Below are 25,927 nucleotides of genomic sequence, written 5' to 3' on the forward strand. Positions count from 1 at the left end.
GATATACAGAAAAAAACAACAACAACTGAATTACAGGGCTCCTGACTTGGGACAGGCACATACAGAATGAAACTAGTTTGAAGGTGCCAACCCTGGTGACAATAAACAAATTATATTAAAATGTATATGAAATAAACTGCTTTATTAAGAATGAGAAAATCAAATTACATTACATAACATAACCAACCTATTTGAACGTTTAACGGCTAATGCAATGACGAAGGGAAGCATAGACTGCATGACTCTTTTGCTCGTTGAATACACATACTTGGTTGAAATAAATGTTATTTAAAAATTAACCCAATTTGATATTTAAATATTTACATATTTTGTTATTATATTTTGTATGATTTTATTTATAACAACATTTTAAGGAAATAATTAATTCAGTTACCACTTATTAAATGCACCGATAATATCTTGGTCATTTCAATTGACCCATATATTTAGTTCTCAAAGGGTGACTCCTTAAAACTACTAACTAAAAAAAAAGTTTGAAAAATTAGAGCCGTATAAAGTGGTTAACTGATCGTCGAAATGTGATAATGTGAGGGGGCACGGTGTCCTATAGCCACATATTCTTCATTCAAATGTTTTGAATATACATATGTATATGTATCGTCAATATTCCTAGCTGCCTGATGTGGCCTTGTAGTAGGTTGCTAGCATATTGGCTTCGATCATTGGCCGGTTCAGACCAAAGATTGACTTCATTTTTGCTAAAATGCGATATTTAGGATAAAAGATTGCTCGGTCCGGAGTCAGAATACTTTTTCTTGGTAAGTTGAAATTCAGTGACCCCTTAAATATTCTTTGTCAATGAAATGAATAAAATAGTATAAGTTAATGTACTTCAACGGATATCAAATATTTTGACTGAAAATGTCTTTTGTATTTGGACTCGTATACCATTTCAAACTGTCATTCCCGTTGAACGAAACAACACAGACCAAACCTGAACTGAGCACACCTACTATAATACAACATAATTATGCAGGGATTTTTTTTTGTATTCAAATTTTATAATAAATAAAAAAAAAAAAAACTTTATGAATAGAAGCGATAGTTTTTATCATCTTTTATTAGAAATTTTCTGACTTCGACATTTTCTTATCTTGTAAGAAAAATATCCTTTTGAAAAATTGTTTCCCCACAAAAAAACCCTAATTTGTAAATAGATACTATGTAGATGAAGAAAGAAAGGAAGAACATTGGATAACGAAAAATAAGCGTGTAAAAAATAGCAAAATGGAGCGTTCGTCTGTGAAGTATATTCAACAATAATTGTCCGAATCAAAACCATGAAAGATCACCCAAATCGGTCGTATGATAGGTAAAGGATACGGTTTGATAAGTGATATTATGTCTTCAACATTTAAGGCGTGAATCAATAAAACCACTTGATGAATGCACATACATGATTTCTATAATTTCTCATCATTTAAAAATTATTTAATATGGACGAAAATTCCAGGGTTCAATTTTGAAAAATTATGATTGCTTTGTTTAAACATGTTAACAAAATTGATAGGTATGCGATAACCGTTGGCATAATGAAAGTACGCTGAGCTCCGTACGTAAGTGATTTTATTTGAAGTCTCTATCAGCATGTTATCTGGATCATGTTATTCATCCCAATGTCCTATCCTTTTTTATAACATTTATATTTTTACTCAAAACTGTTTACTGTCAACTGGTACTTCTAGAGTGTGCAGTCTTTACCCTGAAGTTGTTTTACACTGCTTTCAAGTTAAATGAACCTGGTTAAAACAGAGAAAAACAAAAAAACCGGAGACAAAGAAAATAAAACCAAGATAAGGTGAAAATCCTTACTGTGAACTATAACTGTGTCAAATAGCATTTTAAAGTTAGATTCTTATGTCACTATTTTAAAAGACAGTTTATATTCCAAAAGACATGTTATCGTCTAACTATCGGGTGTTAAGCAGCATATAATCAATAGAATTTAACATGTAGGCATTCACAATAAAAAAATGCACAAAAAGAATATAAAAGATATTTCTTTTAACGACTTCTGTACCATATCTTCCACTTCCTCAATAAACAAATAAATATGATTTGAATATTTCAGTATTTACAATCTAGTTTATTCTAGAATATACCTGGACAAGAACTACCAGCACATGTTTGCGATTCCGTTGAGTTCCCAGTACAGAATGATCCACCAAATGATGGGAAAGGAGTGTCACATCGTCTTGTTTTTTTTTCTTGTACCAGATCCACAAGTGGAATTGCAAGATGACCATGAAGCCCAATAGCCCCAATTACCATTTACTGTTACGTTTTATTATTCATACAGTTATAACATCAATCTTGTTTTCTGATGACAATGAACTAAGTGACTTTCTCAAATATTTCCGTATATACACCAATGATGATGTCAAATGCATATATGTACTGTTTGTATCTTGCGAAAAAAAAAAAACTGACATATTTAGTAAAAAAAAAATCCTTACAGAAATACACTATAAAAGAGTTATTGTTTTAAATCAAAATTTAGTTAATAATATTTGAAGTAACCAAAGCCGGTTTCTTTCGTTTCTATGGGAAGTCGTTTCATTTCATTAAAAGAATGACGATAGGACTTTTCAAACTATTCGCTGAGCAATGGCATTGCTTTGGTTGGTACTTCGAGACGGAAGTAAGCAAAGGAAATAATATTGCTAGTATGCATAGAACCTCGCATTTTCATGATTGGTAAAGTTAAGAACTGTACTAAGAGTGGGATGAATACATAAAAATGAGGTATGTTCAATTCAAGTTTTTCTCATAAACTACCCTATGTATAGGGATCTGTACAGAAGCAATTGCTCAAAAAAACCAAGTAAATTTATCATAAAAAGATATGATAGACGCTAATTAGATGTAAGGGGAAGGTTGAGCGTTCACAAACATGTTAATCCCCGCCATATTTTTAGGTGTCTGATCGAGATTGGGAGTCTTTGATTCAATGGCTTTCATTGATTGTTTCTGTCAATATTTGCGTTTCGTTTATTGTTCATGTTGTTTTTGGTCTTTGATTTCTTGTTTGAATTGTTTTACTGTTTGCTGTGTAAGGGTCTTTTAAACTGTTATAGTTGACTTTTAGTAATAGGTTTGGCTCAATGTTGAAAGCCGTTCGATGTACTATCTATACATCCCTGGTATTATAGTGTTTGGGATTAGACGTTCCTGATGATGGTAAATACAGAAGAGTGCTTCAGCGGCACAATATTTATTTCACTGCTGATGAACTGTTCGTCCCCGAAGGTATCATCAGCTCAATAGTCAGTACTGGCATGATCTATACCAAATCTTAAATAGATACTTGTCTATACCAAAATTGTCTGGATCATAAATTCCTGAGTTGTGTAGGATTCAGACTAAGATCCCATTTGCAATGAAGTCAGTGAGGAAATCCATTTCTAATATGTTCGTATATAAACAATAGAATAACTTGTCTTTTTGGAAATGCAATGATGTATTTCAAGAAGTACTATTGGTGTTTATTCATAGCATTATACTTGGATTACAAAGTAACTATGCACTATCATAAGGTAGTGCGCTTTTAAATCGAGTTAAACTTATTAAACACTATGTCATTATACAATCTGATGCGATGATGGATATGTAAATAAGCATCAATATGAACGTTTTGGTAAACACCAATAACAGTTAACAAAGCTTCTACAAAATGATATCAATTTAAAAAAGAGCTATACTGAATAAAAATAAAAGTGAAAACGATATCGAAATGTAGTTATTTTTAAATAATGTGAATAATAAAGATAAAAAAATCAAAAATGAGCAGGGGAAAAAATAAACAAATAGATAAATAAATACACAGAGCGAGGAATAGAACTGACAAGATCTGTTCTGGGGTGGAGCTCCCAGAACCAGTTAAATAGCAGATATGTAAGAATCAGCTTTAGGTTAGAACTGTTACAAACTTAACGTGGGAATAACCAACAGATATTAAAATAAACAGATGTGGTGGGATTTTTGCTAATGAAACAACTCTCCACCAGCGAGCAAATGTCCAAAACTGCGATACAACAGCTTATAGGTGTAATACCACCAAATCATAGTACGTCACATCCGGTTGCATACGAAAAAGGGTCGAAAACAAATTCTCCCTTGAATTTGACAGTTGTAGGAAATTAACCCTTCATTTCATTGCAGTAAACATTTATCTTAGGTGTTTCAAAGCACCCTTATCTTTTTTATTTGGTGTTTCTATAGAATATTTTGGAAATTTGAGGTTACTTGGTTACTAAAGTTTGTACACAAGAAAAAAAGGTGAGAATGTGATTCGTTAACTTCCAGTGATGGTTATTTTCTTATATGCAATGAAATGAATTTTGTCTATAGTACTGGATAGGATAAAACTGTATTCATGCCAAGTATTTCTTTATTTGAAATAAAGATAAATTCTGCACAATTTTTTGAAAAGTGCAAATTTAACAAAGACTAATAGGGAAAAATCCATGGTGGTATTACACATATAACAGAATTTTTTTAAAGGTGCATATTATATTGTTCTAGGGACTGTTCTTGGACAGTTCTTCTGAACGTTCCTGGCTGATTTTAGAAGATGTAAAAACTGATGCAGATGCTATTATTCCATAATGGTATATATTTATTTACCACCATATTCTCCTCTACATCTTACGCCAACATCTTCACTATGGCCGCAGTTTTCGGTTCCCAACCCTGGATTTCTACAATTAGCAATTCTCCTTTCAGTACCATTGCATGCCATATCATCTAACCATACTGGGTCTGTTCCACCACCTGATGTGTAAACTGTTGGATTGGATGTCCTATTTTGAAATAATTAATTCGTATATTTGTTAAAAATAATAACTTGAATAAAAATGAAACTTTTGAGATCACCCCTGGTTTTTGTGGTTTCGGTGTTGTTCATTATTTCCATAATAGCAAGTATACACAGTGTAAGCATTAATATTATAATGTATTGAGTGTGCACACATGTTCTGCTTCACTGAGTTGCATTTAGTCAAGACTGATAAGTTATAATCAATAACAAACTGAATAAGTAAAGTGATGGGGATGCACAGTCTTTAGTTTTGTATGTTGTGTTTTGTATAATGTTATTGTGCAAATGTATTTTTGATAAGTTGGATACCTAACTTGACAATGGGCCATAATATATTAATATGGTGATATAAAGTGTCTTCATATGATGACATCATATAAGTTTACATTACAGAGTAATATATCTTTTGTACGCACACACTAACGTTTGTGTCGAACACATTGGTGGTATAGATATGTTAGATAGGGAATAATATAGCTTGATTAAACAAGTTGATACTATCACTAATGATACCCCCTCTATATATATTTGGTTGATTCGTAATGAATGTGATTATTCCAAATTTTAGAAAGCCTTGATGTATAGTTTTGGAGACGAATGCCCACAAATTCTATACTTGGCCATCGGGTGAAAGATTAAATAAGTTTTTGGTAAACAGGAATTTGAAAAAATGTTGATCTGAAAATTATTCACACAGTTTGATATCAATTTTAGGAATCCTTGGTTTGTAGTTTCTCAGATAAACGCAATAATTACGTTATACAGTGAACGGATGGACTCATGGAAACACGGACAAAAAGATGAACAGACGTAAACAATATATCTCCCTCTATCGGGACGGAGAATATTTGGTTGTTTACCTGTAACCTAGTTGTCGACAAGCCACAACTGCATCTGAAGAATCGAAATAATCATCACATACAGTTCCCCATTTAGAGTTGTAATAAATCTCGAGGCGTCCTTCTTCATGATTATTTCCATTTACTAATCGTAGATCTCCTGTTGGAACAAAAAACCGAAGAATTACTTATTCTCTATACGATATAAAAGACAGGAGACTTGATATGATTGCAAATAAGACAATTATACAGCACAGTTCAAATGAAGTGGATGTAAGCAACTATCGGCAACCGTAAGACTTCAACAAACACAAAAACCAATACAGATAGTCGACTTTAAGAGGCCCCGACATAAAAGTGTGATACAATTCAAACGAGAAAACTTATGGCCTTATTTATAACAAAACAGTTTACGAAAAACAAATATTACATATATGAGGCAACGACAACCACTGAACTATACTAAAGGCTCCTAACATTTCTCAGTGGTCAGATAAAGTGTTACGAAATACCTAGTGTAGAGAAACGGAAGATGCCAAAGGGATATTCTCACTCATAAGTTGACTAAAAAATGACAGCACCATGGCAAAAAACGGAAGACTACATAAAGAAAATCAACTGTCTACAAAACACAATATAGAAAAACTAACGAAAGGGAACAGTAGTATACCGCTGTTCATTAGTCATATTTCGATTAAGCAAAAACACATCCGGGTAACAAACTAAAACCGAGAGAAACACATCAACCATAAGAGGAAAACAACGGAACAACAGAAACACTGAACTACAACAAGAAAAAACGCCAGCATACATAGAAACGGATTATCAGATAACAACTGCCATAATGCTGATTTGGTACAGGATATTTTAAGAAAACATGGTGGGTTGAACCTGAGCAACACGATACCCCAACCACACACCTTATGTTATTGCATATGATCTAGAAGGATAACCATATTCTGATCAATATACAGCCCTTGTCGTGCTGCTCGTGTAAATACAAATTCGGTGACAAGCATTATCTTAACAATTATTTTGAAAGTATGCTCTACCTTCTACACTGCCGTAGCCCCCATAACATCTTACACCCACGTCTTTGCTATGTCTACAATTATGCACATTCCATCCTCTATGACTGCAGTAATCAAGTCTGTTTTCCTGTCCATTGCAAGCAACATCATCAAGCCATATGTTCCCAGTTCCAGTTCCAGCAGTGTAATATTGCACATCTGTGGTCCTTTGCATTGCAAAAATAGTAATATTTGATATAAGTTTCGAAGATACAATAATAAAACCAAGAAATGCAATATTATGGATTACTTTTTATGTCTCGAAACGATCGAAATGAGTTGTGATCATCATGGTATGCTTGTTTTTCATTGTTCTGATTCTTTTAAATGATTCATTCACTGAAACCAGAAAAAGTCATTTATGATGCTTGTGCCTCAAAGTCAACAGAACGAGCTTTAGTTATGAATCTCTGTTATTCGACTGTAAACATTTTGTAGTATTCCTAATCATGACATTTTCACTGTGGGACGGGCATAATTGGTGATGCAAACAAAAAACAAAAACAGGTTTCGCTGATCCGTGGTCACTCTATTTACTCGAGTTCAAGCTATTTTGTCAGAAATTTTCTCTCTATATGTTTATTCAAAAAGAACTAATGGGTTTAAAACGTTGGTAAATAGCTAAAGCCCCTTATTGAATTAGTCTTACCGCATCTTCAGTTGCTTGCAGACTACTAATGCGTCTTCAGATCCAAAGGCGTCGTTACAAATTGTTCCCCATGAACCACTATGAAAAATATTTAGCAGATCGCTATCACTTCCTCCAACTAACATCAAATCTCCTGAAATGTAATATAGGATTTTGAAAACCTTTTGTTCAATGTGTTTACATGTCAAACTACTTGTTTTATCTAGATTACTTAGAAGGAACCCTTTCAAAAAACCTAAATTTGTTTCCTCATTACGATTAGTGACGATTTATTCTCTGAGGTTGGCCCAATGACTAGATTCAGATAATCATCCTTAACTGATTACCTTCTTCGTATGAACTCGTTAATAAAAATATGACTATACTGTAACTTTGATTTGAAAGTATTTGTATTAATATTTATTAATAATCATTGCTCATTTTTACAATGAACGCGTACTTCTTGTTGAAACAGGCCATATGTCTAATTGAAAGGATTTTTTGCGTACAACGTTTATTAGAATGACTATTGTACTCTACCTTCGCAGCCACCAAAGCATCGAATGCCTACATTTTCACCTGTTCTACAGTTATGACTTCCCCATCCATTATGTGAACATGTCTTTAACGAAGTTTCTAAACCATTACAACTCACTTTGTCCATCCATATTTTTGTAGTATATCCCCCTTGTGTATAAATCTGTACATCTGATAAACATCTGTCAACATTAGATTGTATATGGAAAGATATTGAATTTTTGTCATGTGCAAATTGTCAAATGATGTTTTGTGTCTGAAATAAATACACACTACAAATATGCGTCATTGTAAAACACAAACATGTTATCATTTGGTTCTGAGATAACCTTTCCTGAAGATCACAAATTACGTGTTGCTCAAGCTTCAATTTCCTGTTGTGTATGCTATTATATTTCTGTCATTCATATTTCTTAGGGCTGTATATGGTCTAACGTTCGTCTACACTTCATGCAGATTGCCTCTACGTTATATTTTTAATGTTTTAGTAAAGACACACCCAGACCTTTTAGATTTGAAAAAAAACTTAAGGATATTTAAAGACTTATGTTAGGTTAATATTAAGCAGAATGTGAACAAACGACAGAATAGAAAAGAGCAATCAGAGAAGAATTTTCAATAATTAATTTTGATTCCATATGTAAAGGTATAATTTGTTAAATCCAGATATTTGTTGGTTTGTCTTAATGATTGTGACTTAAGGTTTTTGTTTCATTGACGTATTGAGGTAAATTATATGTCCTTCCAAATACCGTTTCGATCCCTAACGTAACTAAAGAGGCATTAATTGTCGAAATCCGGATATGGTGTACACATTTTTGCACCTCATTTTTGCAGTATACCATCCTTTCCGCAAGTTTATTGTTTTCTGTTTGGTATTGAATAAAAAGTTAAGATACATCTTGTGGTCCGTTTATTTGGCAATCGCCAATGGCCTTCAGCAGGGTTTAAGAACATCCGTTGTTCGACCTGTTAGTCAAATGCGTTTTGTTTAAATCTACTTTTTCACTTTTTTGGTTTTTTGGAAAATGTAGTTTGTGCTGTATTTAGACCCCTTTACCAAGAAATTAGTTTTTGCATGCACACGTATAAACAATTGCTGTTTTTATCCAACGTAATCATAGGTTTGTACGTTGTTTTCAATTTAGACTTGTTTCTATTTTTTCGTTTGGGTATGTATTATATATGCCTTCGGGTTTATATGATCCGTTCATCCTATTTCGACTCTTCAAAATTTAAGAGTCTATCCTAAATTGAGGTAAATTATATGGCCTTCCAAATACCGTTTCGATTCCTAACATCACTGACGAGACATTAATTGTCGAAGTCCGGATATGGTGTACAAATTTTTGCACCTCATGTTTGCGGTATACCATCTTTTCCGAAAGTTTATTGTTTTCTGTTTGGTATTAAATTGATAGTTAAGATCCATTTTGTTACATCTTGTGATCCGTTTATTTGACAATCGCCTATGGCAGTCAGCAGGGTTCAAGAACATCCGTTGTTCGACCTGTTAGTCAAATGCGTTTTGTTTAAATATACTTTTTCACTTTTTTGGTCTTTTGGAAAATGTTGTCTGCGCTGTATTTAGACCCCTGTACCAAGAAATTTGTTTTTGCATGCACACGTATAAAAAATGCGGTTTTTATCCAACGCAATCATAGGTTTGGACGTTGTTTTCAATTTAGACTTGTTTATTTTTTTTTCGTTTGGGCTTGTATTATATTTGCCTTCGGGTTTATATGATCCGTTCATCCTATTTGGACTCTTCAAAATTCAAGAGTCTATCCTAAATTGAGGTAAATTATATGGCCTCCCAAATACCGTTTCGATTCCTTACATTACTGAAGAGACATTAATTGTCAAAATCCGAATATGGTGTACAAATTTTAGCACCTCATATTTGCGGTATACCATATTTTCCGCAAGTTCATTGTTTTCTGTTTGGTATTAAATTAATAGTTAAGATCCATTTAGTTACATCTTGTGATCCGTTTATTTTGCAATCGCCAATGGCAGTTACCAGGGTTTAAGAACATCAGTTGTTCGATTTGTTAGTCAAATGCGTTTTGTTTAAATATACTTTTTAACTTGTTTGGTCTTTTGGAAAATGTTGTTTGTGTTGTATTTAGACCCCTGTACCAAGAAATTTGTTTTTGCATGCACACGTATAAAAAATGCGGTTTTTATCCAACGCAATCACAGGTTTGAACGTTGTTTTCAATTTAGACTTGTATATATATATATATATATATATATATATATATATATACAGCTCGTCTTAACATCAGCCCAACAATGTTAGATCTGTAAATTTGCTTTCGCAAATTTTTTGTTCTTCCCTCGCCGGGATTCGAACTCATGCTACTGAGAAGCAAATTTACAGATTTAACATTGTTGGGCTGATGTTTAGACGAGTTGTATATATATAGAATGTACACAGCCATGTATCACCAACACTGCTGGTGATCCGATGGATAAATCTGTTGTAGAGTTGTCACTGGTTCAGACGTACTTATACATATAATAATGTTTGTGACTGTATCTTGCATTAATTTGTATGATCCTTTAAAATAGATATTTAAGCTGATCTGTAACAATTACATCTTCATGCCTTATATATCATGTACTGTATTACGACGCTAGATTAAAACTGGTGAGGAAAGGTAACACCCGGCCACCGAAAGCTTTATTATGAAGCCTAGGTGGTCGTGTGGTCTAGCGCGTCGGATACAGTGCAGGGGTGTTGGTGTCACGATATCTCAGTAGCATGAGTTCGAATCCCGGCGAGGGAAGAACAAAAAATTTTCGAAAGCACAAATACCACAGGCAGAATCAAAACTCACCAGTCGAAGAAAGACCGACCAAATCAGGACAAAAACGACGAGAAGACATGGCATACATCTCATATCCTTTAAAGGAGTAGGCTTGGTTTGACCCAATTTGGCCAAAAATATAGCATTTTTAACAAATTGGTTAAAATGTAAACTTTAAGCTATTTATTGGAAAGTAGAATACTTCTGTTCCATAAATATGGGCTGTTTTTGACAATACAATGCACATGCATCAGGTAATAGCATCATAAATTTATGCAATTTACTGAAATCGTCACAATTTTGGCATTTATGCTAAATTTACGACGGTTTTTGCCTAATATGGAAGTGGCCGCATTTATGTTCAGTCTTAATATTTAAACATATGTTGTATTTGACAATAATACATAATATATATAAAAGTTAAGACTGAACACGAATGCGGCCACTTCCATTTTAGACAAAAACCATCTGAAAAATGACGTTTTATGGCATATTTGATAGATTTTTCATATATAAGCCTGAATTTGAGCGTCCCTAATGACCAAATCAGTTCAAATCTTTTACAAAAAATAATTGAATCGACTGAAGTAGACACTTGAGTGTTTTAAAAAAGGCAAAAATATTTTATTAGATGTACTTTGAATATTAGGCCAAATCTAGCCCTTACCGGACCTTCTCTTTTTGTACATTTTATCATTGATACATTGTATAAGTGTGTCAGAATATTCAAAATACTCTATTTGCAAAGAACATCGTTGAATATTATGAGAAGACATTAGGATGCTTTTTGGAATTGTCCCTCCGCAGGCATATACAAATGTATTATGTTTTAATTTCATTAAATTGCTTTAAATCAAAAGAGAGCAAAATCAAAGGAGAATAAAACTTCAAATCATTTTTTTTTATCAGAAAATAGCTTGGTATGCTTAATGCTATCCAAAATATTGCATAAAATGGTCTAACGATATTATATTGATTGATTGATTGATTGATTGGTGTTTAACGCAACTTTCAACACTATATAATGTGCTATTTCATGGCGGTTAGTTTGTAATGTTGGAAAAGCGCGAGTAGCCTCAGAGATCAACCGATCTTTGGTAGGAAAATTGACAATCCTAGTCAATAAAGATCGAAATCGAGCGCACCTGTCCCGTGCGGGATTCTAACTGTGAGTTTCAGTGTTGACAGGCTAGTGATACAATAGTGCGATTACTTAGACCACTCGGACCCGAGGCTTCTAACGATAATATATAACAATACGTTAAATGTTTGCTCCAAATAAAATAAGTTTATATTGTTTTGTATTCATTTAAAAATAAAATTAGCCTTTTATTTATAGTAATTTGGAATATGTTGTCGTAATATTTATGAGTCACTGCTTCTATCGATATTTTAACTTTTTAAATTAAAATAATGGAGACAAACGAAGAAACTGATTAAATAGCATTTCAAATAATCAGGAAGTAACTTTCATCTTTTTATGAAAAATGTTGTCAATACCGAAAACCTAATTGTCTACATGCAACACTTGCGTCCGGATAATGGAAAATATTGTTACAGACACTACCCCATATGCCACTATGGAATATTTCGAGTCTCCCTTCTCTGGAATTAGAACCATTAACCAGTCGTAAATCACCTGTTTTGGATAATAAAAAGTATATAAGTATACATAAAATAATTACTCTAACAACTCTTGATGCTGACATCATTTGAATTTTGGTTGGAATCTTCTCTCTTGTTTTAATTTTCGTTGATTGCATGTGCTGGTTATTGATCGTATTTTCCAAAATTAAACAACAGGTGATTTGAGGAACAGGAAATTATATACATGAAATTTTGTTTTGACCTTTTAACCCTAAAAATGTACTGATACAGTTGCACTTCTCGTAAAATTATTCTAGAGAATATTAAAATTAAACGAAACTAGAATGAAAGTAAATGAGGTCATAATGCCCTCTAAAATCATTACTTACCATCATCCTGTCCTTCGGCGATAAGAGTACATATACACAGCGTTGTGGATTTAAGGAAAGAAATCCACATATTAGTTTCAATATTCCAGTATAGTAATTAGTCTAAAACAAAACAGTGTTTCCACCAGTAATATTCTATTATTAAAAATAAACATTTCAATCTTAAATGCCAAGTGTCCCCCTTATCATATCACTTTGATATACATGAGTGTAATTTGCAAAATATTGATATGAAATATTGACATACAAACTTGTTTCAACTATATATTGTAATTTTATCGTATTCTCTTTTATTTATTCATATTTCATTCGTATAAAAAGCACAACATAAAATTTAAAACCTCGGGGAACATGGCAAAGGATATTAATGAGTTTGTTTGGTAATGTATTTCCTCTGTTATATAACTTACAACAACTTTATCAAACGTGTCGGAAAAGTGATCAACATACTGTTGCAAAACACTAATACCGAAATATAATATTGAGTATGGACTCAAAATACAAATGCATTGTATCCAGACGTTGTTTACCTTTGTGGTGTGTTTGCAATATATATAGTTATTGAAGCTTTAATCTCCAGACATTTATTTTAAAAAATACAATCAAATAATCAATAAAAAAAAATCATTCGATCAAACAATAAGAGAAATGCCCAACTGCAAATACAGACGCATGAAGCAATGTCAAAGTAGTATTTTACAGTTACTTTCATGTACGTGATTTGGTCATCGGTTGGTTGATAGTTGTTTCCTTTTACATAACAATGCATTATGTACACTTTCATTGTTTTATGAAATTCAGATTGAAAATGGGGAATGTGTCAAAGAGAAAACAACTTGAACAAAGAGCAGAAAACAGCCCAAGGCCACCAATAGGTCTTCAACACTGCTAGAAAGTTCCGGACCCGGAGGCGGGCTTCATCTGGCCCATAAACAAAAATATGTACTAGGTCAGTGAAAATGGAGGTCACACTAATCTCCAAAACATATACATGAACTTAAAAAATATTTATATACATGATATACAAGACTAACAAAGGCCAGAAGCTCCTGACCTGGGACAGGCGCAAAGATGCAGTGGGGATTACATGTTTTGTGAGATCTCAACCCTCCCCCTATACCTAACCAATGTAGAATTAACAAACACGCAGCAATAAGCACAGTAAAACTCAGTTTAAAAGAAGTCCGAGTCCGATGTCAGAATAAGTAACAAAAGAAACTAAGCAAAATGACAATGATACATAAATTAACAAAGATCTAGTATCAGTTACTGACATGCCAGCTCCAGACCTCAATTAAACTGATTGAGATATTATGTCTTCATCATATGAAAATGAAGCACAATCCCTCCGGTTAAGGGTTTAGTATCATACTATCATAAAATATATGAGAAGAGCATAACCCGTATTATTCTAACAACTGGTTTTAGAATACATGTGTTTATTTTCGATGCAAAGACCCTACGAGTGAATCAATATTAATTCAAACATATGCCATCTTTAATGACCTGACAACAGTATACTAACTATATCTCTTCTGAATAAGTCAGTTTAAAGATTTGGTTAACTTTTGATGTGAATTACGACATGTTTGTGTATTGTATAGAATATTATCATAACAGATTGGATGTGAAATTCCTGAACGTATAAGATGTGTGCATGTAGACTTATATTTACGAATGATGTCCTTGTACCGATGATACAATTTAATAGAAAAGCAAAATGAGGATGTTAAATTTGATGTATGCCTTTTTCTGCTTCTTCGTTACATTTGTTTGTTTTTATAGTGATTAAGATGATAACACAATGTTGACCGCTGTACCCCTATTTTTGACATTTTTATCTATTGTGTCTGTTTGTTTTGTTCACACATCGTTGTCAATACAATGGAATTTGATGCGACGCTCATACAAGTGAGAGGTTTAGATAGCTATAAAACCAGGTTCAGTCCACCATGTTCTACATAAAAAAATGCCTTTACCAAGTCAGGAATATGACAGTTGTTACCCATTCGTTTGATGTGTTTGAACTTTTGATTTTGCCATTCGATTAGGACTCATAGCTAGAAATTGACTTTGAGAGTCGGTTGAAAACAAAACTTTTCGACAAAAGAGATGATTTCAGCTTCCCAATTGTGACCTTTTCATTTTTAAACCATGAGTTCTAAATGGTGCAGTTGAAATCATCACTTCGTAGGTTTTTACGGACGCCGTCGCGGGTTGGTTGACCGTTATGGAATATCTGTTTCACAGATGATATCGGATATGATCCTTATGTCGTTACTACAATCCCGTTCCCTTTTCACGAATGTGACCTTCCGAATTAGAATATTTACAGGCTTTGTAATAACATGAGCAACACGACGGGTGCAACATGTGGAGCAGGATCTGCTTACCCTTCCGGAGCACCTGATATCACCCCCAGTTTTTGTTGGGGCTCGTGTTGCTGTTGTTCCCCTATTTATGACATTTTTACCTATTGTGTCTGTTTGTTTTGTTCACACATCGTTGTCAATATAATGGAATTCGATGCGACTGTCATACAAGTGAGAGGTTCTCTAGCGTTAAAACCAGGTTTAATCCACCATTTTCTACAAAATAAAATGCCTGTAACAAGTCAGGAAAATATCAGTTGTTATCCGTTCGTTTGATGTGTTTGAGCTTTTGATTTTGCCATTTGATTAGGGACTTTCCTTTTGGAATTTTCCTCGGAGTTCAGTATTTTTGTGATTTTACTTTTTAGTAAATGGTTTGACTTGTTTGTGATATCGAAAACCCTGGCGTAATTTTTATTTCAGTAATACAGAGATTTCTTTCGTTACAATCAAAAACGCTGTTACAAACACGAGCGAGTCGAACAAGATTAGACATTTAAACACCATTAGATGGTGACAAGGAAACGTCACCATCTAAAAATTGATAATTAACACTAGGAAATGAAAAATTTTGGTATTAAGGTTCCTGTTAAAGATATAGATATCAAGACCCAGGAAAGGGCAGTGTTCATTGTAAGTATTACCTTTATTTTATGTAAGTTCAGCAGGAGAAATATCTTTAGTTTACACACTGAAGTCGTCATTATTGGGATCCAATATATCATCCAAATATCTTAAAAGTGTTATTAATTTTTTGTATCAAATGTTATTTCGATGGGTCTTTGCTGATTTTAGTCATAAATTGTAATTCATAACAATACAGAAACTTGTCCGCAATAAGTGGTGCACAGTTAGTCTCCATTGGAATTCCGATAACTTGACAATATACGGAATCTCCATAGCAAACACAAATGTTATCTAGTAAAGATTCAAGTGCAGTTTTCGTATCAAGGCAAATCCAATTGATATAGTTCTTTTGTTTGTTGTTACCAAAATAGAGGCCACCAAGAGCCTGTGTCGCTCACCTGTATCTACTGTTGTTATGGAAATCATGTAAAATAAGGTTAAAAGCATAATGAATAGTATTAGATACCCTAATAATGATTGAGGCCAAGTTTGGTTTAATTTGGCCTAGTAGTTAAATTAAAAGCAGGTTATCCCATAATAGTCTTACAATAGTTATTGAAGACCCCCTTATCATTATTTAAATATGTTTTTAAGTTGTGACCATTTGAAATTGTTTTTTTTTTATTTTCCATTAGACTTCTATAGTAGACCCCTATATTCTATTTTTAGCCATGGCGGCCATGTTGGTTAGATGACAGGGTAATCGGATACATTTTTCAATCAAGATACTCCATTTGAAATTGTGGCTAAGTTAAATTCTATTTGGCTCAGTAGATTAAGTGGAGAAGATTTTTGTAAAAGATTACAAAAATTTACGATATATGGCTATAAAGGGCAATAACTCCTTAAGGGGTCAATTGAAAATTGTGGTCATGAGACTTATTTGTAGATCGTACTTTGCTGAACATTATTGATGTTTACAGTTTATTTCTATCTATAACTATATTCAAGATAATAGCCAAAAACTGCAAAATTTCCATAAATTTACCAATTCAAACATGTCAAAGGCAGCAACTCAACAACAGGTTGTCTGATTCGTCTCAAAATTTCATTGCGGATAGATCCCAACCTGATAAACATGTATCCCCGTTAGATTTGCTCTAAATGCTTTAGTTTCAGATATATAAGCCAAAAACTGCATTTTACCCCTATGTTCTAGTTTTGGCCATGTCGGCCATTTTGGTTGGCAAGCTGGGTCATCGGACACATTTTTAAAACTATATACCCTAATGATGATTGTGGGGAAGTTTGGTTAAAATTTGGTCCAGTAGTTTCGGATGAGAAGATTTTGGTAAAAGATTACAAAAATTACGAAAAATAGTTAAACATTGACTATAAAGGGCAATAACTCCTTAAGAGCTCAATTGACAATTTTGGTCATGTTGACTTATATGTAGATCTTACTTTGCTGAACATTATTGCTGTTCACAATTTCTTTCTTTCTATAATTATATTTAAGATAATAACCAAAAACTGTAAAATTTCCTTAAAATTACCAATTCAGGGGTAGCAACCCAACAACGGGTTGTCTGATTCGTCTGAAAGTTTCAGGGCAGATAGATCTAAACCTGATAATTATTTTTATATCCCATGTCAGATTTGCTCTAAATGCTTTAGTTTCAGAGATATAAGCCAAAAACTGCATTTTACCCCTATGTTCTATTCTAAGCCATGTCGACCATGTTGGTTGGCGAGCGAGGTCATCGGACACATTTATTAAAATAGATACCCTCATGATGATTGTGGCCAAGGTTGGTTAAATTTGGACCAGTAGTTTTAGAGGAGAAGATTTTTGTAAACGTTAACGGACGACGGACGACGGACGCCAAGTGATGAGAAAAGCCAATTGCTTAAAGTGTTAGGGGTTTATTTGTCTTACAAATGAATCAGGTAAATGTTATGGTAAATAGCATGATAGCTTCTTTTATGTCTATTATATTTAATGTGTATTCATATTTCATTCATCGAAGGAATAAAAAAAAACCCAATAATTGATAAAGCAATCCATTTTCAAAGTAATAACACGAGATGACAAATATATTTCATCAATAATATCTGAAAAAATCAGATATAGCTAAGTATTATTCACTGGATGCGTGTACATAATTACTCTGATTGCTGATTGATTGTCAACATGCCGGATTATATTACGAACATTTTACTCCTGCGTGATCAAGAAAGGACATTTATAATATATAGATTCAACGTTGAGGACAATGAAGTTTTAAATGTCACGCATTTCTTTTTAAGTTTGTTTATTATTGAATAGGAAATGAAAAAACCTAAAAAAAGATTACCATAAATCCTCATCAAGGAAGATATTTTTATAATACTTATATCGCGTCATTTATATGTATAAACTGTATTTGTGCATAACGAATGTACATAGAAATAAGAAGATGTAAACTTACAAATGTAATACTGTAATACAATTCAGTGAACATTTGTATCAAAATTTAACGCAATTTATGTTAACTGTATTGTATCATGCCAATAATGTCCTGTCTTTGTATTCACACAAAGTTCGTGCCCGAGTTGTACTATATAGGAATGATTTGTGTGGGATTTTTGCCTTTGTGTTACTGCAATTTTAGCTAGTTCTTATCTGATGTGGTAATGAAAGATTTGTTCAAAATACCGCCTGCTGTTTAAGGTTGAAATTAAACTAAAGTCTTTCCGAAATATGTGTTTATAAATAAAGAAATGATATATATGTTGTTCGGTACTAAATTGAATGTTTGAATGCCGAAAATAGATGTTAAGCTGAGGCTTATCTTTTTAGATACAGTTAATACAGTAGCTTTAAACGTTTGAAAACAACAAAATATAAAAAAAAAAAAAAAATTGACCCCATTTAAATTTTACCATCACCAGGGCTATGTTCGTTTTGTATCATAGCCATAATCATCAATCATACGATCGAATATTTAAGAAGTCCTTTATAAAATGGCAAAATGAAAAGCTCAAACACACCTAGCGAATGGAAAACAACTGTCATATTCCTGACTTGGAACAGGCATCTCCTTATGTAGAAAACGGTGGATTAAACCTTGTTATATAGCAAATTGAGCATTACTTTGAATTTGTGTAACAGAAAACACTTAGATAAAATATTACGGTAAAGCAACCAATTATTTGGCTGTACGAATATTATTATTGTTACTCGTTCTTTAAAAATAAATGCTCGATGACTATAAAACATGGGAAATGACCAACAAATGAAGATGAATGTATTAGCTAAATATCCTAGTTTATGTACAATCATAACCCACAAACTCTATAACGCTCTCACAAATAATAACAAAAGAAACAAATATATCAAAATTGTGACCATTGATTTCAGCAAGGATCAGTAGGAGCTAGATTATTTTCAAATCGCGATCATATTGTCGGTCTTTTTGATAATTCTGCATAAAAGTGAAATAATTAAGTTCACGGAGACAAGTTTATAGTAAGCAAATATAAAACATCTCCTCTTTTTTTCGACAAAAATCGATAGCTGCAAGATACCCAATATGAAATTTCAGACTTTGATACAATAACAAAGTTCACTGAATAGTAAGTAAATAACAACCTCAACATCGTTTTTGCGATAATCATTTTTGATATTGTTAAAATGAAAAGTCAAACTACGATAGTGTAAGAAGAGAAGGTTGATAATATTGTTAAAATTTATTCCTATTTCAATCGCTCTAACACATTGATATCGAAAGTTTGTATTACTCGAATGAATAAAAAAAAATGTTATGCAGAAAATAATAATGGTCTAAAATAATCAAAGCATAATACTATAATTGAAAATGTTTTGAAAGATGATATTGTTTTATCAAAAGTTTTATACATACCAAAACTGTCAAATAAAATACACTTACGTGTTAACAGCGCCATTGACATTAAACAATTTTTTCCTTTAGGAAACTTCCTTGTTCGTTGTTCTTCTCTTATATTTTATGTGTTTCCCTCAGTTTTAGTTTTAACCCGGATTTGTTTTTTTTTCTCAATCGATTTATGAATTTCAAATAGCGGTATACTACTGTTGCCTTTATTTATGTATTGAAATGGGGAATCACATAGATCAGATTTGGAACGTGATTCGACAATTATTTAAGATAAACCATACAAAGGAAGAGTTTTTATATCTTTAAAAGATTTAACACCCTTGCTTCATATATTTTTCCATTGAAGTATGTATTGCAAAATATAACGAGAATAGCTAGTGAATATTAGAATAAACATATTCCGAATACTAGTAGAATCTAAATACTATTTTTGGACTGGTTAAATGTCTTATACCAAAAATACAGTTTTTGTTCGCGATACATTTTAAACAAAACATTATAAGATTAGATTTTTGTGAAAATTACCTCTAACGAAGAATAAAAAGCAGATTAAACCTGGTCAGGAAAATTTGGCACTGTCAATTAAATAATCAGTTGGACAGCGTTTTACTTTTCATTAAAACATTATACATGTATTTTTAAAGGATTTTATATGCTCTTTTTAACCGCAAGATCGCAATTATTTTGTGTTCTTCTTCTTTGTATTTCTAATCAGTTTATTTACAGAAAACAATGAATCCTGTATATCCCAAATGTACACCTTCAACGCACTTTATCGAGCTTCAAACCTTTGCGTCCTTCTGATCAGACATTTGGTCGTCGTACATGATAACATGGCGAAATTTAACAACTTTTCATTCAAAATTTCAAATAAAAATTTGGAATAACAAGTTAAAGTTTGGAGTTTGATTTTAAATATTTTGCATTTCACGTAAACTTAAAGATTTTAGTAATCAGTCATAAGAAAAACCACTGATAACGCACTTCAGAGTTGGGTAACCATCTTAAAAGCTATATTTGGACTGTTTTTGGATGTTTGAACCTTTTTCTTTCTTCGACGATTCGTAAGCTTTATGTTTTGTTTTTGATATTTATCATGCAAAACTGAAAGAATCCACAAATTCAACCAAAAAATGTTTTTGTGTTTCGGTAATTGTAACCGATATCATGATTAATTTTTTGTATAAAGCTACATAAATCCTTGTGTATGTCAGTGCTTTTTTTTATAGATTTAATCAATCATTCGCTACATACGAAAATGCCTGTACCAAGTCAGGAACATGACAGTTGTTATACATTCGTTTGATGTGTTTGAGCTTTTGATTTTGCCATTTGATTACGAACTTTCCGTTTTGGATTTTCCTAAGAGTTCGGTATTTTTGTTATTTTACTTTGTATCCATGTACATCTTAGTACTGAACGACCGGGAGTATATTTTGATAAAAGAGCATTCAAACCAGAAATCGACAGTACAAAATGCTAAATCATATTGTCAACTTAATCTGAGTGGTTGTAAACTGTGATGGAATATAATTACAGACTTCTTATTTACAAACACGTCGTTTGATCTTTGTATGTATGTATGAAGATGAATATTCGCAATAAGGCTTATATGAACATGGACCAAAACACATAATATTTTTTATGCAACTGCTAATCTTCTACAGTATAATAACATTTACAAAAGTGTATGGTTGACATTATCTTTCTTTTGTACACTTAGAAGACAACCTATAGTTTTTCGACACAATTGTTCAATATACTAATTCATTTAACAATGCAGAAAATTCTACAACACGCAACCTAAAACAATGTCGCCAGGTACATTTGTACACACAATTGTTCTAAATGACCTTAACAAACTTCTACCTTTTTCATCTTTGATAATCGACATGACACAGAAATTATAAGAAAGATTTACCTACCAACTTTAACTTCCTTGTCGTGATTTTTATTGATATACTAATATAGATAAATAAATATGTAAGCTTTATAAACAAGACGAAAAGTTAGGCTCGTCGAGTATAAATACATTTGATATTTCTGACACTGTACAATTAATTTTTTATGGTGAAATTTACACACGACACTCTCAGGTTTAGCTGCTAAAATCCAAATAGTTGTCTTTAATTTTTTCACAGAAATCAACATTATTTAAACGTAGATCGTAAAAGACCCCCAAAATGAACCGGTATCCAAAAAGAATTGTTCACATAACCTTTTGGTCAACATTGAAGCGGAGCAACAGGGGACATTTTTAGTACAAGCGAAAATAAATCAAACATTTATTTGTGTACATTTTAATTGTACAATAGTTGGCTCATTGCAGAATAAAAGGGTATACATCAGACAAATAGAAACCAAAGGACACACACAAACACGAACGTCTGGGGGCATCACATTTCAGATAGAAATATGGATGTCCTAATTGTTAGAAGAGATGAGAGTGAATGTGCATTTGCATTTGACTGTTGGAAGTCAGACACAAACGCACTTGGTAACTTGAAGTAGAAGATCTTCATAAAGTTTTAAAAAGGATATTTTGTAATGTTGGTTTATGGAAAATGTTATTTTAAGCTAAACAGTTGTGATATTTTGCAAAATTCTAAAAAAAAAACAAAAACATATTTAAACATTATATATACACGATATATGTGACTTAATGAATGCAAATATTGTTCTCAATTTACAGATAGCATTACATTACATAACTTTGTTTGAATCAATTGAAGTCATTTGTTGTTTACTGTTTATAGACATTAAATATGCGTACAGCATACTTTATTTTCTCAGTGTCCAAACATACGAAAAATTACTATGTTGAACAAAGGCAGTAATATTAACGAAACCAAGTTTACTGCACCATTGTTAGTAACTTTAAACATGCAAAACTGCCTCCTGTTTTTTTTCTCGAAAATTTAACCTTTGAACATGAACATCTAACGTATCCTTTCTTTAAGTTTCATAGGTGTATACTATATCGTCCAACCCAAATCATTACCTGGCGGAATAGAATTTCGTAGGTAAAATAGTTTTGTCTATTTTTATACGTTATATCTTCCTTGTAAGAGATACGGGGTTCATTCATTTGATACATTTGAAAAAAGAATAATAATTGTAAAAATCATTTATGTTTATAACTATAATTTAAGCCTTTGATTTTGAATCGGACGGGTATATTACTTTTAAAAAATTTATTAACATTAAAATATTCGTACTTAACGATTAAAAAAACTTAAAGTAAAGAGAAAGAGTACAAAACGTGTTAAGCCAACAGAAACTATAATTAACACAATTCCATTTTTATGATATCATAGTTATAAAGAGACATAATTGCAGAAAAGATGCAAGCAATTCAACAATATTGACAAATAATTAAAAAATATTTTTATGCATTTCAAGATAGGCTGATTTGGTTTCATCTCTCGATTTAAGGATTGTTCATCAGTAGGATGAAAGGTGAATGATAAGTGTTGTCATATTAAGAAAAATATCTTCGCAAGCGGAACTCCGTGAAAATTCTGATGGGTTAACCAAATTAGACGTAACTTTTTTTCATGTAATACAAGGAAGCTGAATCCCTCAAATCATAATTAAAACACTGATTAACGCAGTAACCATAAATATGGCATGTCTGCATGGACCAAATTAGCATATGTTTGTGTCAGACACAGCAACATAAAAAAAATTATGATAACAAAGTACATATTTATTGAATTAAAAAAAATGTTCTATCTAGCTGGCAAGTTTCTTTAAAATCCGAGATCGACACAAAGAATCAATTTTGACATTTATATTTCTATATATAGTTATATTCCTACAGCGCCTGCATATGGTCTTTTGGTCTTTTTGGTTTATCTGGCCATGACGTTGTTAGTTTGTCTTTGACTTATGAGTTTGAACATACCCTATTTTATTTTTCGCCTCTCTCTTTGGAATATAAAAATGAGAAGATGTGGTATGATTGCCAATGAGACAACTCCCCACCAGAGAGCAATTACATAGAAGTAAAGTATGTAATATTCATTCTTTTTTGAACCCTATCATATAATGATGTTTCGCAACATTTGGGATATTTTATAAAACAATTATTATACAGCTGGTTAGATATTGACTCATACTCTGTACCTTAAAAGAACCCTACTTTATCAACAACTCCTCATTAAGCAGTGACCGCCATGTTGCACCTATCCTTTTTTTTGTTTAATTTTCACCCTAAAAAGCGTGAACAAATTTTGATAAACGTAACCTTTTAATAGGTTGTAGAAATAAGTTCTCTCATATTTAAGATTTTATGTCGAAAATCCGAGCAACTGTGCGAGTAGTGTGAATACTTTCCTCGTTTTTCCTGTCTTTTAGATTTTTGGAGCATATTTAATATGTGATTTGTCAATGTCAGAATATGCAATTCTAGAATATAACCTGTGGATACGGAAATACCTTGCAAACATGTTTTAAGATAATTGTGAATTATATCCTATGTCTTTAAAACGATATCGTAATATTAAAGACGGTTGTTTTTGTTAATCACATGGAGGTGACGACCAAGTACAATTTCTTTATGAATTTCATGATAATATATGTTTTATCATAATATAAGATTGAATAAAAAAAAGAAGATTAAACAACAAATTCAATTATTTTATTATTTTTCATATTTTCAGATTCTCGTATAATGCCTCATTACCACCATTGAATTGAGTATTAGCGTGACCACTACGCGGGATATTATAAGTGTCATATGCACCATTCTGTATGCCATTAGAAGGTCCAATGAATTCATAATTGTTTGTTCGGCTGGTATCTCTTAATTCATCATCGGTGTCGTTATTCCTAAAACAATGATAAGTGGTTTTAAACGAGTGATAACAATGTTTTAAATACTTAAAACGATTAAATCTAGATATTTATAAAAGTAAAGCCTGTTAAAATCTCAAAACATCGGTAACATTCACCATACAATAAAAGAAAGACTGAAACCTGTTTGATATAGAGACGGAAACTGTTCAACACAGGAAACATAGTAAACAATAACAAATATATAAAGAAAAAAAAAAACAGAAACCGTTTATATACTCATTAAAAAAGTTGTTGTCTCTATGATATGTACTGTTGTACTTGATATATCAAATATGCAACCCGTTCTTTGAAAGGTTTCATTCAATGCATGCTCCCTCACATTTATTTTTTTGATACTTAAATTCAACATAACACTTTGCTAGGTCTATGTTGGCAAAAATTTCCAGGGTATTTTATGTTTTCATAAGGATCCCACAAGTTCAAAAAGGTGCATCACGAATGAATTGAAACTAGATTTTTCGTTACAATTACGATATCGAAGACAGTAAGAAGAAATGTTGGTAGCCATATTAAAACATATGACCAAACATAAAACACTCACGTCCCATTTTTCTGTCATTTTGCTGAAAAATAAGATAGCGAGAGTCAATTTAAGCTATGAAACAAATAAGCATATACAAATAGATCCAACGGTATTGATTGACTGACCAAATCTTACCAGCAATTATCATAATAATTTTGTCCAAATAGTCCTTTATACACAGTTGTATCGAAGATTTAATGAGATACCATTGGGTCTTTCAGTTTTTAAATTATAAAAGAAAAACAAAGGATATGGTTGTTTTGTTTTTCTTATATCATCATCAGCCTACACATTGGATCGTCAGCAGATGAATACTCAGAAATGTACTTTGTGTCTATAGTGTTTTTTCAAGAGTTTTCATGTGTTTAATTCGATCTGATGACATGGATGAGTTAAGCTCTTTTCAACTGATTTGTATAGTTTGCTTTTATTTTGTACTGTTACACAACTTTCACAGGTTAGGGAAATGATTTTGCGCTTGCACACATTCTTAATCTCGATACATTCTGTATAAGCCTGTCCTAAAACAGGAGCCTGTAATTCAGTGATTGTCGTTTGTATATCATATTTGTTTTTCGTATATTGTTTTGTACATAAATCATAAGGCCGTTAGCTTCTTTTTTTTTAGTCAATTCGGTTTTTTTTTTTAACTTACTATGCGGTATGAATTTTGCTCAATGTTGAAGGGTGTTTGGTGACCTAGAGTTGTTAACTTCATCTTCATTTGATCGTAAATGGAGAGTCGTCTAATTTGCAATTATACCATATCCTCTTATTTTTACATTTTGATAACACTTTTAGAACATTTTATGCTTATTTTAATCTGCATGTATCAGTTTGTTTTGGCTTGTCCTAACCCATCAAATCGCAGAGTGTAATACAAATAAAAAAGTCACAAACAGACAAGTGCATAACACTCTGTGATCAATTGTGATTTTTTGGCTCTTTGTTTGTACTTTTGCCAGATAGTTGTCTAAGGTTTTTACAACGTTTTAAAGAT

At 32.2% G+C, this 25,927-nt stretch overlaps 1 protein-coding gene across 1 annotated transcript; it reads right to left on the reverse strand.

Moving 5' to 3' along the window:
• Nucleotides 1-2,140: 2,140 nt before the first annotated feature.
• Nucleotides 2,141-10,103, reverse strand: LOC127721881 (scavenger receptor cysteine-rich type 1 protein M130-like). The gene is made up of 6 exons (XM_052228701.1): nt 7,918-10,103; nt 7,399-7,531; nt 6,732-6,916; nt 5,701-5,839; nt 4,648-4,823; nt 2,141-2,295 (listed from the first exon to the last, which is right to left on the reverse strand). Exons 1-6 carry the CDS (start codon nt 8,039-8,041, stop codon nt 2,207-2,209), a joined length of 846 nt encoding a protein of 281 aa, XP_052084661.1. The 5' UTR covers nt 8,042-10,103; the 3' UTR covers nt 2,141-2,206.
• Nucleotides 10,104-25,927: the final 15,824 nt, after the last annotated feature.

The sequence above is a fragment of the Mytilus californianus genome, unplaced genomic scaffold (assembly GCF_021869535.1).
Source record: "Mytilus californianus isolate M0D057914Y unplaced genomic scaffold, xbMytCali1.0.p SCAF_12, whole genome shotgun sequence".
Classification (NCBI taxonomy): Eukaryota; Metazoa; Mollusca; class Bivalvia; order Mytilida; family Mytilidae; genus Mytilus; species Mytilus californianus.

Excerpts from the sequence above, each read along its gene's own strand:
- LOC127721881 (XM_052228701.1), bottom strand. The coding sequence starts at position 8,041 with ATGGACAAAGTGAGTTGTAATGGTTTAGAAACTTCGTTAAAGACATGT. Across the intron at positions 6,917-7,398 it reads TGCAAGCAACTGAAGATGCG|GACCACAGATGTGCAATATT; the intron begins GTAAGACTAATT and ends TGCAATGCAAAG. Across the intron at positions 2,296-4,647 it reads ATGTAGAGGAGAATATGGTG|TAAATGGTAATTGGGGCTAT; the intron begins GTAAATAAATAT and ends AAAACGTAACAG.